General features: G+C 45.3%; 1 protein-coding gene across 5 annotated transcripts; it reads left to right on the top strand.

Annotated features, from left to right (window-relative positions):
* The first annotated feature begins 367 nt into the window (after positions 1-367).
* Positions 368-8,239, top strand: LOC128344583 (zinc finger and SCAN domain-containing protein 29-like). Of its 5 annotated transcripts, none has more exons than XM_053295024.1 (3): positions 368-1,083; positions 3,577-4,107; positions 6,847-8,239. In XM_053295024.1, the coding sequence occupies exons 2-3, from the start codon at positions 3,579-3,581 to the stop codon at positions 7,293-7,295; spliced, it is 978 nt and encodes a 325-aa protein (XP_053150999.1). In that variant the 5' UTR covers positions 368-1,083; positions 3,577-3,578; the 3' UTR covers positions 7,296-8,239. The 5 variants fall into 5 exon arrangements, with proteins under 5 accessions (XP_053150999.1, XP_053150996.1, XP_053150997.1 ...); XM_053295021.1 differs by having other exon boundaries at positions 375-982; XM_053295022.1 differs by lacking the exon at positions 368-1,083 and adding an exon at positions 1,096-1,362.
* The last annotated feature ends 6,592 nt before the right edge of the window (positions 8,240-14,831 follow it).

Consider the following 14,831-nt stretch of genomic DNA (forward strand, 5'->3'; position numbering starts at 1 on the left):
TGTTTTTGGGCGAATGGTTGTACGCATTCATTTCAAAACTTAACCTGAGTACAAGCCCCCTCAAATGCGGGGCACAGATAGAACTATACTATTATACATGCATTGGACATTATTATTATTATTATTATTACATTTATATCCAGCTCTTCCTCCAAGGAGCCCATACTACATACTTAAGTTTCTCTTTCACAACAACCCTGTGAAGTAGTCTAGGCTAAGAGTGAAGTGACTGGCCCAGAGTCACCCAGCTAGTTTCATGGCTGAATGGGGATTTGAACTCGGGTCTCCCCGGTCCTAGTCCAGCACTCTAACCACTATACCATGCTGGTATATCACAGATTGATCTGTGGTGGTTAATGAATCTATTCTTTTACCTCACAGCAGCAGATCAATTTTGGTTAAGAAGTGGGATATACGGTAGATACAGGGTATGCCTGATAGGCTCCAGGCAGCCAGTGCTTCTGAAGCCCTTCCAAAGCACTGCTGATGCAGTTTGGCCAAGAAAGCTTACCCAGGCCTCCTCGGCCACCATTTTTTTTTTAACAGTGCCCATTTCAACAATGAATGGTGCCCTGCTGATGAAAGCCATGACTACTGGCTGTCCCTATTGGCTAGTGCTGGCGTGACCCCACCCGCCCCCCCGGGAATGAGAGCTAAAGATTCAGGAGACTTTTAAGTTTTGGCTCCCTCCACCTTTCCCTGAGGGCCTTGAGAGAAGTTAATCTAATCAGGAAGGAGAGGGGGTACTGGATAGTCAATAGGAAACCATAGACGGTCCCTTGAAAAGATAATTGAAGCGGGCTTGCTGGGCACACCCTACCTCTGCAGACGAACCTTTGCACACCCTACCTCTGCAGAGATCTGTGCGCAAAGGTGGTGGAGTCGAGGAGGGGAAAGAGTGTCTTCCTGTTGCACCAAGAGAGGGCCTTGGAGCAGAGCGGCCTTGCCTGTGTTGGAGCCCGAGCTCAAGCGGCGCTAGGAGGTAAGAGTTGGCTGCAGCGCCTGCAGGGACTCCCCTTGCGGGGCAGCCCCCTTGCATGCCCTCTTGACTCTCATCCGCGGCAGCTGCTGCCCGCAACTTCGGTTAGTGCCAGAGACTACTCCGGAGCTAGTTCCTGGCTCCATGAGTCGGGCGACTGAAACTCCGGGCGAAGAACGCGAGCTCGTTATTATTCCTTCTCCTGGGTTCTTTTTTGGATAGAACTGCTCCGTCTTGGCTGGGTTCCGAAGGGAGTCCCCACCCCCACAAACGCACTTGGGCGGTATCGAAATTCGTTAAATGAAATCCGTATCGCAGAAATCAAGCCTGCTCTGCTCGAGTGGTTTAGTCCGAGGTAAAATGGCGTAGGACTGCGGCTCAAGGCAAGCAAGCAGCGCGCCCAAACTGTAGCGGGGAGAGAGAGAACGAGATGGGCGGGTGGGGATTTAAGATGGCTTATCGGTTGGGAGCTTTCCCACGGAGAGACGCATATAGAAATATCTATTCACTGTTGCTTTCGTAAACCATATGGTAAACATTCTCTAATAAAAGTCCATTTGATCATGATAATGGAGAGGTCTGAGGGGGGCATGTGGGCAATGTATGGGGCATCGAAGCAAGCATCTGAACTTCTGAAGAGCTGCAGCTGTCTGTTCTGTGGTTATCCCACGGCGTGAGTGGAAGGGCTTGTCCTAATTGGACTACACGCCGAGAAAGTGGGGGGGGGGGGGTAATATGGGAAGGGGGAGTAAAAGTCGGTTCTGACTCGAAACGAGGATCACTGTGAGCACAAGGAGGTTTGCTCGTTAATCACTGGAGGCTACACAGTAGCCTCCAAATCGGGAACGAACGGATCACGTGGCTCAGTTCTGCTCCCACTCCCCGCTTCCCCTGCCCCTGTATTTCCTTATTCCTTGAGAAACTCTCCGGGATTCGGAAGGATAAAAGTCCTTACCGATCGTTCACTCCAGTGCTAGGAATCCAAATTCCCAGCAATTTCGAACCTGGGAGCTGCTCCCTCGTTGGGGGGTGGATGAGTATATTTTTCCTGTGCCGGATCCCTGTGTGAAAGTTTAGGAAACACTAGGTTTGCCTACAAGGGGTATGGGGGTTAATCTTCCTGCACAAATCTCACTGAGAAGTTCCGGGTGGATTGTGTTCCTAGTATATAATACTTTATTTCTTTAAATTGTGTGTGTTTTTTTAAAAGAAAACTTACAGGCCAGGCAATAACCTAATATTGTTTCCCTGATATTTAATTTACAAAGTCAAAAGGTCAATCAGTACTGAATTATAGTCCCTGAAAAGATGTGTGTGCAGCTGGCTGTTGCAAAATATGAGCTTTTTTAGAATGTATAAATGTAATTCAAACGTTCTATGTGCACTTCACTCTTCCTTTCAGTTTTCCCTCCTAACAAACATCTCAAACATGAAAGTTAGCCAAAGGGAAGCGAATAGGTAGAACGAATAGGCAACCAGTGGGGAAAGAAAAACAGGGCAAGAGAGACAGTTGGCAGAAACCTGAGGAGGAAGAAAGGAAAAGAAAACAACAAAATATGCTATGTTTTGGTAGTGACTTTCTTTTGATAGCATCAAATATTATCTTAGTGCATTATTTTAAATTAACTATTTAATTGTAAAAAGTGTGCCCAGTATAGGTGTCAGAAAGCTGTTTTCATGAGCCATTTCCAAAGTAAAACAGATGGGAAAGCCTTCGGTAACTGAGCTGGGAGCAAAGGGTGAATGTAGATGTAGGTATGTTTAGCAACCAACCAGAAGAAAATTGACCTGGCTGTTTGTTTTTCCCTATGGGCCAGTTGCCAGCATTCTTTGTGTAAAAGCTGGAATACTTGAAATAAAGCAGTATTTTCACTGAGTGTACATGTGTAAACTGCGTGACCAACACATGCTCACTAAAGCACCAGATGGTTGAGGTCAGCCCGGGAGCACCAAGTTATATGATGCTGCAGGTGAGATTGCAGGATACATGGAAAGGGTTCCACCATAGCTGGCCTTTATAACTCTCTTGAACAGACGCAAGCGTTGGGGGTAGCAGCAGCATGCCATGTGGTGAGGTAGGTGAGGTAGGAGAGGCAGAATGTTCTCATGCCTGCTTCCCTGTGTGGCCAGTCCCAGTAGCTCTGCTCAGCTGCCTTGATTCTTGAAATCAGATGTCAACCTATACGTGGGGCATCAGAACATGGGGACTTAGGCATGCTTTGCTTTCAACGTGAGAGGTGCTCAGCTTAAGGAAGGGCTGCACAACTGTGGTCCTCCTGCTCGCATCATACCTGACTATTGGCCACCGTGGCTGGGGACTATGGGAGTTGTAGTCCAAAAGTAGCTGGAGGACCGAAGTTGTGCAGCTTGGCTTGATTATCCTTAAACCCAGATTGGTTACTTTTTGTAAAGAACAGACACCCGCTACATGCTTAAGACACTTTTATTATCTCATATTTGGGGGATAAGCCCCTAGGACTGAAAATAGATTTCAGGCTGAATCCTGGCTCAAACTAAGCCTGGAATTAGAAGCTGAGAAGCAACTTCATTATGCATTCTGTTATTAATGTTTTATTCATTTGCACTGTCTGGTTCAGTTATGCCACGGCAAAGAGGGGAAACGTGGGCACACGAGGAGACTCTGCTCTTCCTCAGTTTCTTTGGGGAGTTGGAGGTGCAGAAGCGGCTAAATTCCTGCTACCGGAACCAAGATGTCTATGAAAAGCTTGCAGAAAGAATGACCCTTCACGGGTACGTTCGTACCCCATGCCAGGTGCGTTTCAAAGCCAAGGGTTTGAAGAAGCAATACAGGGAATTGAAGAAGAATAGCCAGTCTGACGAAGGACGTTCCCTATGGAGATATTACCATATCATGGACAACATCTACTGCAATGATCCTAACATGGGGGCATTGCCAGAGGCAGCCACTTCTTCTACTCTTCAGAAGGACGAAGAGCACACCAAGGGACTAGAAAGTGCATCACAACCTGCTGCTGCTGCTGCTGCACTCTGTTCTGATGAGAGTCAGGGACGTGGAGAACCTGCCTGCAGCTACAAAGCCTCCCGAAGTCCTTCTGGTGCCTCCCTTGCTGCCTCTGCCATGAGCTCTTCATCCACCAAACCATCATGTAAGTGCAGAGGTCACTCTCTGACTCTTGTGCTTTCCTCTTCCCCTGGCACTCTAGATTTATTTAACTCTCTTGTTTCCATCTCCAGTTTTTCAACCTTTGTTTCATCTTAGCAACTTGATAAGCATTCTGTGTCCCATTCCTCCCGCCACAGCATGTGTTGGAAGGCGGTATACCAGGGTGGGGAGCAGCAAGGTAAATGGTGGCCAAAGCTCATTCCTGGCACTAACTTTCTCCAGCAGGCAGAATAGAGCCACCAGTGCTGGAAGTGATCTGCAGCTCCTGCGGACAGATTCTAATCCTTAGCATGCTTCTCTGCCTGTCTTAGGAAAGGACCAAAGCTCAGTGGCAGAGAGCATGTTTTGCCATCCATGTTAAAGTCCCCACTTCAGTCTCTGGCATCTCTGTAAACAGATCTTAAGTAGCAGGGTTGGGAAAGGAAAATCCTCTGCCTCAGACCAGGGGTTCTCAAACTTGGATCCCCAGGTGTCAGACTACAACTCCCATTATCCCCTGACAGGATTGATGAGAGTTGTAGTCTGACATCTGGGAACTCAAGTTTGAGAACCCCTGGCCTGAGGGCCTGGAGATATGCTGCCCTCTGGAGTAGACTGCACTGAACCAGACTCCCAAGATAAGGCAGGTTCATCTCATCTGGAAAAATACCTCTCCTTATCTGGGACTGTGGGACAGAAACCCCTTCACATGGTGACTGAGTGAAGAAAATGCTCACAGCCGCTCATGACTATGGTTTTGTATCTTCTAGAACATTTGCCACATGTCTGTGTGCAAGCCTAAGAATTGTGTCCCTGGGAAGTTGAGGCATAACTCTGAATTGGCACATTGGTGAATTGGGAGTTCACCTTCACCACTGCTGGAAAAAGCAGCATCCAGGGCTGGGGGTTTTAGCGGGGGGTTTTGTTAGGGGTTTTTGTCATAAGAATTGGGCATGGACCACCTTGTGCCATCACACATCAGCTGAGCCAAATCTCTATGACATCCCATGGGACACTGGGGCACATAATCAGTAAATTTCACTCAGGAAGGATTTACTTGTGGATACTTGCAGCTAAGCAAAGTGGAATTTGCTTTATAAGTTTTCAGAACCAAGTGTTCTATTTTGTGCAATTCCCATTAACACAGATCAACATTGTTTGCACATCTCCAATTTAGATTTCCCCTTGCCAGAATATTAGAAATGGTGGGGATGCCAGACTTTAAAGGTAAGAGCAGGTGGGTGGGAAGTGTAGAGAAACTTACTGGGGCTCACAAATACCACTCCTCTACTTATACAGCTGCTATTAACAGAAGTGAATCTGATGCGTCTGGTGTTCACAAGTGGGACATGTAAGTAAGGGTCATCCCCCCTTCATCCCCAAGTTATTCAATCTTATTGAATATCCCATTGCCTGCCACCTTGTATGTTCTTCCCCTTCCCAGGACTGCTGACTCCAGGCTTGAGACAGACCTTGGCTCCAGAGGGCTCCCTCTGATGTGCCAGGACCAGCACTTCCACCTTCCCCCCACCACAGAGAGGGCGAGGGACCAGCAGTAGAAGGAGCAACAGCCGCTTGCTCTCCCTGTCCTGGGCCGTGGCTGCTGCTAGTTGCCCTGGCAGATCACACACTCAGGCAGGTAGCAGCCACTGCCTTGGAGAGCAGCAAAGATCAGCAGCAACCACCACTCCCTCTCCTGGGCAGCAGTGGTGCCCTGTGGTGTGGCAACTCCTCCTGGCCCTGCAACAACTCATCTACCCACCAAAGCAGCCAGAGACGGCTGCTGTCTAGGAGAGGGCAAATGAGTGAGCAGTGGCCATTGCTCCTTGCCTCACTCAACCAATTGCTGCCATGGTGGGTGATCAGTGGTGGCTGTACGACCCAGTTGTGTATGGGAACTGCAGGAGGTGGGGGGACGAGCTGCCGCCCCCCACAAGTGATGCAGCACTGAAGAGAGGGAATGAGCCCCACCAAAGAATGCTCAGTGCTTCCTAGAGTGGGGTATGGAGAGAAGGCAGGTGGCAGTGGCCAATACCCACTTCTCCTCCATGGTCAGCAATGAGCCCTGCTGAGGTGCTGGGGCCATGGCAGCTACCCAGCAATGCTAAACCCTGCTGCCGTTCCTGCCCATTCTCTTTTCCCCACCCCACTGCTGCATTTATTCAACTGCTTTTTTCATTGCACAGCAAACTGCTTGCTTATAGCCGCTTGTGAAGGAGGAGGCTCTCCATGCTCATGGCATTGGGCTAGGACCATACTGGGGTAAACACTATCTCTTTCAGAGTCTGTTTCAAGGAGTGGAGGCTTCAGGTCAGCTCTCCCCCACCCCCACCCCACAAATTCCCTTTTCCCTCTAATGTTGATTGTGTGTTCCTATCTTTTGTTCAGCTTTTGCCTGGTTATGTAAAGAGAACTAGAGAAGTCAGTTTTGCTCTGCCATTAAAAAAAAACACCACATTAATTTTGAATTAATGGGTGACTTCTCAAGGTACTTTTCTTGGTTCTCTCAACCTGAAGTTGCACTTTATTCTTATACAACCACTTGTATAAATAGCACTATAGTGGCACCTTGTGATAGAGAAGAGGCATTACGTAACTCTAAAAAAGGGGGTTGGGGGGACACAAAATGCTATCTGAAGTTTATTTAAAAACAGAATTCCTAGATAGTCAGCTCCCAGGAGGCAAGTAAACATGACTGTTCAGACCTGGCACCAATGGGATATGTCCTCTTTTATTCCTCCAGCACAAAGAACAGTGCAGTGCCCATCTACCAGAGCAGCACTGCGTTTTGCAAAGACAAGAACCAGAAGGAGTGCGTCAGTGGCTTGGACTACAGTTACAAAGGTACTTCAACAATGCCACAGAAACAATGAAAGAAACCAGCAGATCTTCCAGGAGGAAATGGCCATGCTGAGACAAGAGAAGAAGGCCATGCGAGAAGAGGCATCTAGAACCCGAATGGAAATCAAAGCACTTGCCAGTCAGATAAGAGAAGTGTTTCACTTCCATGCCGAAGCCATTAACAGAGTTGCAGATGCAATCAACAGGTGTAGTTATCTGTTGGAATCCCTAATCTTGATGCCAGAGCCAGGCCCACAAAGAGAGGTAAACCAAAGCTTGCAAGAGGACAGCAGTGGAGTGGAAAGAGCACCGGAGCAAGGAAGCTCCATGCCCTACAGTTCACTTATGTAGCAGTTGCAGATGTATCCCGGAAGTACCCACAACACCCCTGGAGAAAATCCCTTTCAAAGAATTATGGGATAATAATGAGGACGTATGTAGTATTGTATCAGGGTTAGGACCAGTGGCAGCCCACCCATGCGTGGCAGGAGGGTGTGAGGGTGGAAAGCCACAGGAGCAGCTTATTCCCAATCTTCTTGCCTCTCCCTGGCTGCCTCTCTCTTCTTCCCCTTGCCACTGTGTTAACTCTAGGCATGCAGGCTGGTCATTCACTAGACTGAAGAACTGGTCAGATGACCAGCCCACATGCCTAGGGTTAACACCACGTACCTACCTGGATAGGCTGCTGCCACTGAGTAGGAGTGCCGCCTTTCCCTGTTCCCTGCAGCTGCATCTGTTGAATTCCTCTTAAAGGCCCAGAAGTCCTGCAAAGATCTAGAGGGAACACTGCAGTTTGTTGAATTCCTGCCTGTTGTGCCGCTGTTAAGGGTACAGGAGCCTTGCTATATTTTTGCTGAAGCGGCAGATTAGTAACACTAATGGCAGGGGAAGGGTAATTACATCCCAGTGTGTGCGGGTGGGTATGAACCAAGTTGTGGAGAAGCAAAATAGTAAGAGGTTCTGCCCGTGAGATAGTGACTCTGGCTGAAAATGATACTTGGAAGCGGCACACGCACACACAGAGGTTATCAAATGTTCAAAGAAACCCCTGCTTCTGAGTCTGTCTTGGGTTGTCCCTCCCTCTACACAGCTCAAATCACTGCAGTTCTAACTGGGAATGTGTTTTTGTTTTGCTAAAACCTGGGTGAGAAAAAACAGTTATGTATCTCATAGTGTTGCATGTTATTTATTTCCTTGCCTGCTTCTACCTAAATTTTTCTTATACATTTCTGATGAGTATTTACATAATGCCAGTTTAAGCTTGTGTTGAATAAAATCTAATATTTGGAAATGCTGTGAAAGTGTGTGTTGAGGTTTTTTTTTTGTTTTGCAAAAACTGCCTCAGTCCTAGAAACTAAGGTTGTGATCCTATGCACTTTCACAAGCGAATAAACTCTCAAGACAGTGAGACTTGTTTTCAGGTAAACATGCATAGGGTCCGAGGTGGTTTGTCCTCTATTCATTTTCAGGAAGGGAAAATTCAGACTGCAAACAAGAGCAAACTAGCTGCCCTGCAAGAATTGAGAGCCTACCCTGTGAGCAGAGAATGGAAGTGCTTTGCTTGTCCAGCTTTCCTTTGGGGAGAGTTGTGGGGATATTATTACATTCTATCATGTAGTAGACTAGGAACCAAAGATGTGGGTTATCTGGATTTTTAAAATATTGTTATTGATTTTCTTATACTTAGCTACATTTCTGTGCTTTTTAGCTTTCTGGACATTTTTGGAAGTTTTCTCATGCAGTTTTTCCTCATTTGCATAAAACTTGCATTACATTTTCCCAGATTTGCTGTTGGGACTTGGCATGTAATTTGACCTATATAATTTACCAAAAAACCATATTTCCCATCCTGTTATCACAATGGTTTTTCAAGCAGTCAAAACAGCTGAACCAAAATATTGGGGGAAATCGCTAAAACAAATTTGAAGTTATGTAGAACTTTTTTTATTGAAATACACAGTAAATCAAAATGTATTCTTACATGCTTCCTAAGAAAAATCACCTGAAAAACATTAATTACAAAAACATTAATTACAACCTTGAAATGGTTAGCTTGCCTAATATTGCATTGACATCCATTCATTGTTGTTAACTTATGAAACAACTGGTTTTCAGAAAGGTTTCCATTCCTGAAAACCTCATCCCCACATTTCTGCTGGGAGCTGTTTGTGTCTATAGGGATTTAGGTTTTTCATTGATAATGAGGTGCAAATGAAGTGGTAGTGGTACTCTATCACCTCAGACTACAGGTGGGGGATAGCACTTTTGAATACTCATGTTTGGAAAAGGGGAAAGAAGAAGAAAAAACTCAGAAAACTACCACGAGAGAGGTCCTTGAGTGACCATGCCTGTTGAGTTTATTTTATACTTCTGGGGAGTTTATTATGCTGAGGAGCATTCAAGAATGTGATTTTGCCCACCTGCAGTCTGAAGTGGTACAGTCCAATTTGTGATCTCATTCTACTCCAGGGGTAGGAACATATGAAGCTATGTACTGAGTCAGACCATTAGTTAATCTAGCTCAGTCAGTATTATCTTCACAGGCGGGCAGTGGCTTCTCCAAGGCAGGAATCTCTCTCAGCCCTATCTTGGAGAAACCAGGGAGGGAAGGGAACTTGAAACCTTCTGCTATTCCCAAAGCGGCTCCATCCTGAGGGGAATATCCTACAGTGCTCACACATGTAGTCTCCCTTTCATATGCAACCAGGGTGGACCCTGCTTAGCTAAGGGGACAAGTCATGCTTGCTCCCACAAGACCAGCTCTCCTCTCCAAAGAGATAGAACAGGCCCAAACCTAACTTTCTCCTCGATATTCTGCTTGTCTTTGTTCACTGCTACCACTTTTACTAGAGCAATTGCACAGCAATTGCAAAGCAGTTCCCTGTTCTCAAAGGGCCCACAATCTAAAAGAAACATAAGCTAGACACCAGCAGCAACAACCATTGGAGAGATGCTGTGCTGGGGTTGGATAGAGCCAAATATTGCTAAGTATAAGAGAGTCATCACTAAAAGTTGCCTCTTTGCTCAGCAGGTGCCAAGTGTTTCATGTTTGCTACATATGGGAGAGCATTCAAATACACAACTCTCTTGCCTGCATTCTGAAGTGGTACGGTCCATCAAGAGCTACACCATGTGATTCTATTGTTTATAAACTTGGGCTCTCGGCTTGACTGTTCTTGCAGAAGTCTTGCAGTGGTGAAAGTGATGTAAGAAAGGCCCTTACCACTAGTATTGCTAGCACTGAGCACAAGGTATAAATGCTTGCCTGGGTGCCCCAGACCTCGTGCCTGCTTGCTCACATTCCTCACTACCAACCTTGTTTGGATGAAACAGGAAACAGTGGTGAAGGGACGTGATCTGGAATTAAAAACTCTAGATGAGCAGGTGTTCCTTATCACCACCTCCTCCTTCCTTGAACCTCTATCCTACCCACTCCATTTGCTTGTAAGAGAAAGAAAGAGGGATGGGGTTGAGAGCTGCTTCTCCCCATTTCTTCTTCCACTCTCTGTCCCAAAGGGGACAGGGGAAGGTGGTTGTGCTGGGAGTTGGCTCTGTCAGCAGACCAGGCCCTTGTGCCCAGCAGTAAAACTCAATGGAGGGGGTGGTAACAGCCCAAGGGGAGTTTTTAACACTCAGCCATTATTATTATTATTATTATTATTATTTTATTTTGCAAAGCTACTACCACCACCAAAAAAGTAAAATTGAGATACTAATGCACAGTAGTAGTTTCACACAGTGGCAAAGCTGCCACACGGAGTGATTGCAAACAGGAGAGGAAATGAAAAATAAAAAGTACACACTGTGGGCCATGGACCCAGTCCTAATAGGTCTCTGTGAACACCCCTACTTTTATGAATACTTCATAAAAGTAGGAAAGAGTTTGGGTCCCTTTAGAGAGCACTACAAGGTTTAAATATCAACATGAGGGAGGCCGTGGGCCTGAGGCAGGCCCCACAGACTTGGGCTCCAGATATTTTAAGTATGTAGCAATTTGGCCCTCTCTTTTGGCCCTCTCTTCTTGAGCTATATCACAAAACACCTTTAAAATAGTACTGTCATTGCCCTTTGTTGACATGTCAGGGAAAAAATAAAAACTGAGATGTATGTATCAGTGTTAAATCATCATTACCATTACATTATCTTGGCTGTGAGTGTCCTGTAGTGCTTCCTTTTAAGGCCTGAACTACAAGAAAACAAGCAGAAACACTGTTGGTACGCAAAGGCTGTCCCTTAATCTAAAAGGGTGGTTTTATTTGGGTTCACAGAGAATGAGATATTAGGAGTGGAGAAGAAATGTTTTGCTTAGTAAAACATGCTAATCTAAGCAGCTGTGAGTTTCTGATCTTATCATCAGCTCTTGGGAAGAGAATTGGTGATTACCAATTGTACATCCAGTGAGGGCATGATGTGTATTAAACTGTGCCCCCCCCCAGTGTTGTTAGCTGCAAAACAAAAGGTGTGCATTCCAGTTTCCACCAGTGGGAAGGCACCATATTGCCCAAAGCACATTAAAACAAATGAAGCATTCATATTTATGCAGACACAGGAAAACCTTAGGGATCTCCTGAGGGCTTGTAGTAAGAAGTGTTTGTGAATGCCTACTCCTAGCATCGGATTACCCATGTTCACCTAACTGGGTACTTAAGAGACAAATTTAAAAGCAGAAAAATGCTTCTTTAATTCAAATTTTAAAAAACACACAACAGCAGGGAGAGGTAGTTGAATTTGAACCTGATGAGGACCTTAGGTAGGAAGGATTAAATTTTACCCTCATAGTTCCCATCCACCCCTCACCCACCCCAAATATTGCAAATAGCCACTTTGGGTACTTTTTGACATCTAGCCTTGATGCAATTGTGGAGTTAAAATTATAAAAGGTGTTGTGACACCTTATTGTGGCATAAACATTTGTGGGCTTCATCAAATGCATGAAGTGTTGTCCTCACTTGGTTGGGGTGTGTGTATACAGAGCCAGAAACGCAGGGGGTGGGGAATTATTGTAAAGCAAAGACAGAAGGCCCAGCAATGTAAGATATAGGTGTGCCACATTCCTATGCAGAGCACAAATGCAAAGGAGATTCCAGCAAAGATCCAATAGTGGGTGTGGCCCATTCACAACTGATAAATTGCCAGAACAAAATGGATAATGGAGTTGACACCTAAAGAGTGGTAATTCCTTCAGCCACTCCCAACCTCTATTGAACCCAAATGTCAAATCTGCAAAAGAATGAATGCCAGTTTTGTCAACTCTCATGCTGGAAGCTCACTTTGAAATATAAGTCGGTTACAGCATGTTCAAGGAGACTGAAATGCTCACCTGGCTGATTTCTGTGATTTACAATTTTTTTAATGTCTGAGCAGTGCCCACCTAACCTCTTAGAATCATAGAATTTTATAGTCAGAAAGGGCTTTGGAAGTCTTCTGGTCCAACCAAATGCTTAGTGCAAGAAACTGCTACAGTATCCAGTATCCATTTCAAATGGCTATCCAGTGTGTTTTGAAAACTTCCAGCAAATGAGAGCCTGCCACTGCATGAAGCAGATTGTTCCATTGTCAAAACAACTTTTACAGTTAGGAAATTCCTCATCCTAATTGCCAGTCTAAATTTGCTTTCTCATAATTTCATCACATTGGATGGAGTCCTCCGCCCCTGGAGCAACGGATCAGAACAAGCTGCAGATGATGTTGAATCCCATGCCAGTGGTGCTGCAGCAGATATGGAAACAGCTATGGAAACTGTGTTTGTTACAAGATCTAAAATGCCAGCTTTGGGTGTGCATGCAATTCTAATTCTAACAAACAGAATCAGAGGATATTTACCAGGCTCCATCTCCAGACTCCCCCTTAGCTGGCTAATAGAGTATTGTTTGTTTCTATATTTTGTTTACATACAAGTTTTTGTTTTGAGACTGCTTCTCTATGTGTCTTTTAAAGAGACACATAGAGAAATGCAACATCAGAAGAGGCCCTGCTGTTAACTAGCCTGTGTTCAGCCTGCCCACCCCCATATTCCTTCCGCTTCATGTTCCATATACTGTAACTCTAGTACCTATTTTGAGGATGCTAACAACAGTAGAGTTCCTGTTTGCCACTTTTGAGAACTGTAGAGGCAAAATGTGTGAACTCCTAGGTCTCTGGGTGGATTCAGACATTATGCAGAACCAAAGCTAATGTTAACTAAGGTTTATTTAGCAACCTGGATTAGTTTCCCCGTTTCAGATCATTGAAATAGGCCATCCAGTAAGCTGCTGCTGAACTCACTAGAGGGCCTACAACTTGCCATTGTTCCCAGCCCACTCACCTATATGTAACAGAGATGATAACATAGTCCTCTCTGCAAAACTAATTTTAGAAGTCACTGGGTGAGAATGCAGTAAGGTTGTTCTCACAACCATAATAAGGGCACCTACCCCACTGGTACTATATTGGACAGCAGCAATATAGGAAGATGCTGAAAGGCATCAACTCATACTGTGTGGGAGGAGGCAATGGTAAACCCCTCCTGTATTCTACGAAAGAAAACCCCAGGGCTCTGTGGGCACCAGGTGTCGAAATCGACTTGACAGCACACTTTACCTTCCCCCCAGACGATCGGCACTGTCCACTTTGGTGTGCTGACACACACCCACACGATCCACACTGCTCTGTGCAGTGTAGGCCAGGACTTGTTTTCCCAGCTTCTAGGAATTTCACAATGCCCCGCAACCTAGCGCAGTATATTGGGGCATTCCTATGGGCACCCAACTCTGTGTACTCTCACGACTCTGAACCTGGTGTAAATTCCCTGGCTTGAGGGCAAGGCAGCTGCACATGAGCAAACCTTGATTTGAACTTAAAAGCAATACTGGCACAAGATTTAAGATCCATGTTGATTTAAAAATAAGAGGAAGGATAATAAAAAAGCTAGCCTAAGAGCACAGCAATGTGCCCTATGCACTAAAAGTATTACATTTTGCACCAAGCAAAACTGACTTCTACACCCCACCTAAATTATGCAGTCTGAGAAAAATGTGTGCTTCTTCTTGGGTAATTTATTTTGCAATCTTTGTTTTGCATACATTTATTCTGATTTTGCTAGCTGAATAGAGCTATGCAAGGTAATACAGCCCTACCACAGTCATCAGAAAATTTATTCAGCCACTTTTCTGATTTCAGCAGGCATTGCCCACACCTTCTCACCATAAGGACCAGATACTTTCTTGGTGAAATTGTTTAGAAGCTGAACTCTGCACTCGGTACATTATATGCTTTTTCTGTGTTCCTGTTGAATCAATCACAGCATACAGAGAGCTCTGCCTAAGAGTAAGAACCATTTCCAAGTCATACCAAAAGATAAGAATTCTGTGCATCTCAAAAGCCCATGATGCTCCATTGAGAAGATGCTCCATGAGAACAAAAAAATAAAGCAGTCATCATGGATACAATTATTTATGCAAATAAATGGTGCATTGTCTTGTGCTACTCTTACAATTCGCTGGCACTAAAAGGCCTTAGTTTTGTGTCTGTTGGAAGGAAACAGTAGTCACTGGTCAAGATTAGCAGCTAGGTGAGGCTCTTGCTGGTTGTTGGAAAACTGGTTGTTAGGGAAAGGAATTCAGCTCCCACAGCAACCATAAAAGGTTTGAGGCATATATTATGACAGCAGCCACTTGGAAGGAGACACAACTCATGTTCTGACTGAATGGAAGAACTGAAAAAGAAGCCTCTGTTGGTACTCTCAGAAAATGAGTAAGATCTGGAAAACAGGATGAAGCAACTGCACTTTGGGACTAAAGGAAACACTCAATGTGGTGGGGCAAGCACCAAATAAAGAGACATTTTCCCCCACAGAAAAAGTGTCCCCTAAAATAAGATGAGTTGTGCTCACTGGCCCCCGACACACTA

Source organism: Hemicordylus capensis, chromosome 2, assembly GCF_027244095.1.
Source record: "Hemicordylus capensis ecotype Gifberg chromosome 2, rHemCap1.1.pri, whole genome shotgun sequence".
Lineage (NCBI taxonomy): Eukaryota > Metazoa > Chordata > Lepidosauria > Squamata > Cordylidae > Hemicordylus > Hemicordylus capensis.

Coding starts and splice junctions, on each gene's coding strand:
- LOC128344583 (XM_053295020.1), top strand. CDS start 1,280: ATGAAATCCGTATCGCAGAAATCAAGCCTGCTCTGCTCGAGTGGTTTA. Junction 1,335..3,576: donor CTCGAGTGGTTTAGTCCGAG/GTAAAATGGCGT, acceptor TGTCTGGTTCAG/TTATGCCACGGCAAAGAGGG. Junction 4,108..6,846: donor TTCATCCACCAAACCATCAT/GTAAGTGCAGAG, acceptor TTATTCCTCCAG/CACAAAGAACAGTGCAGTGC.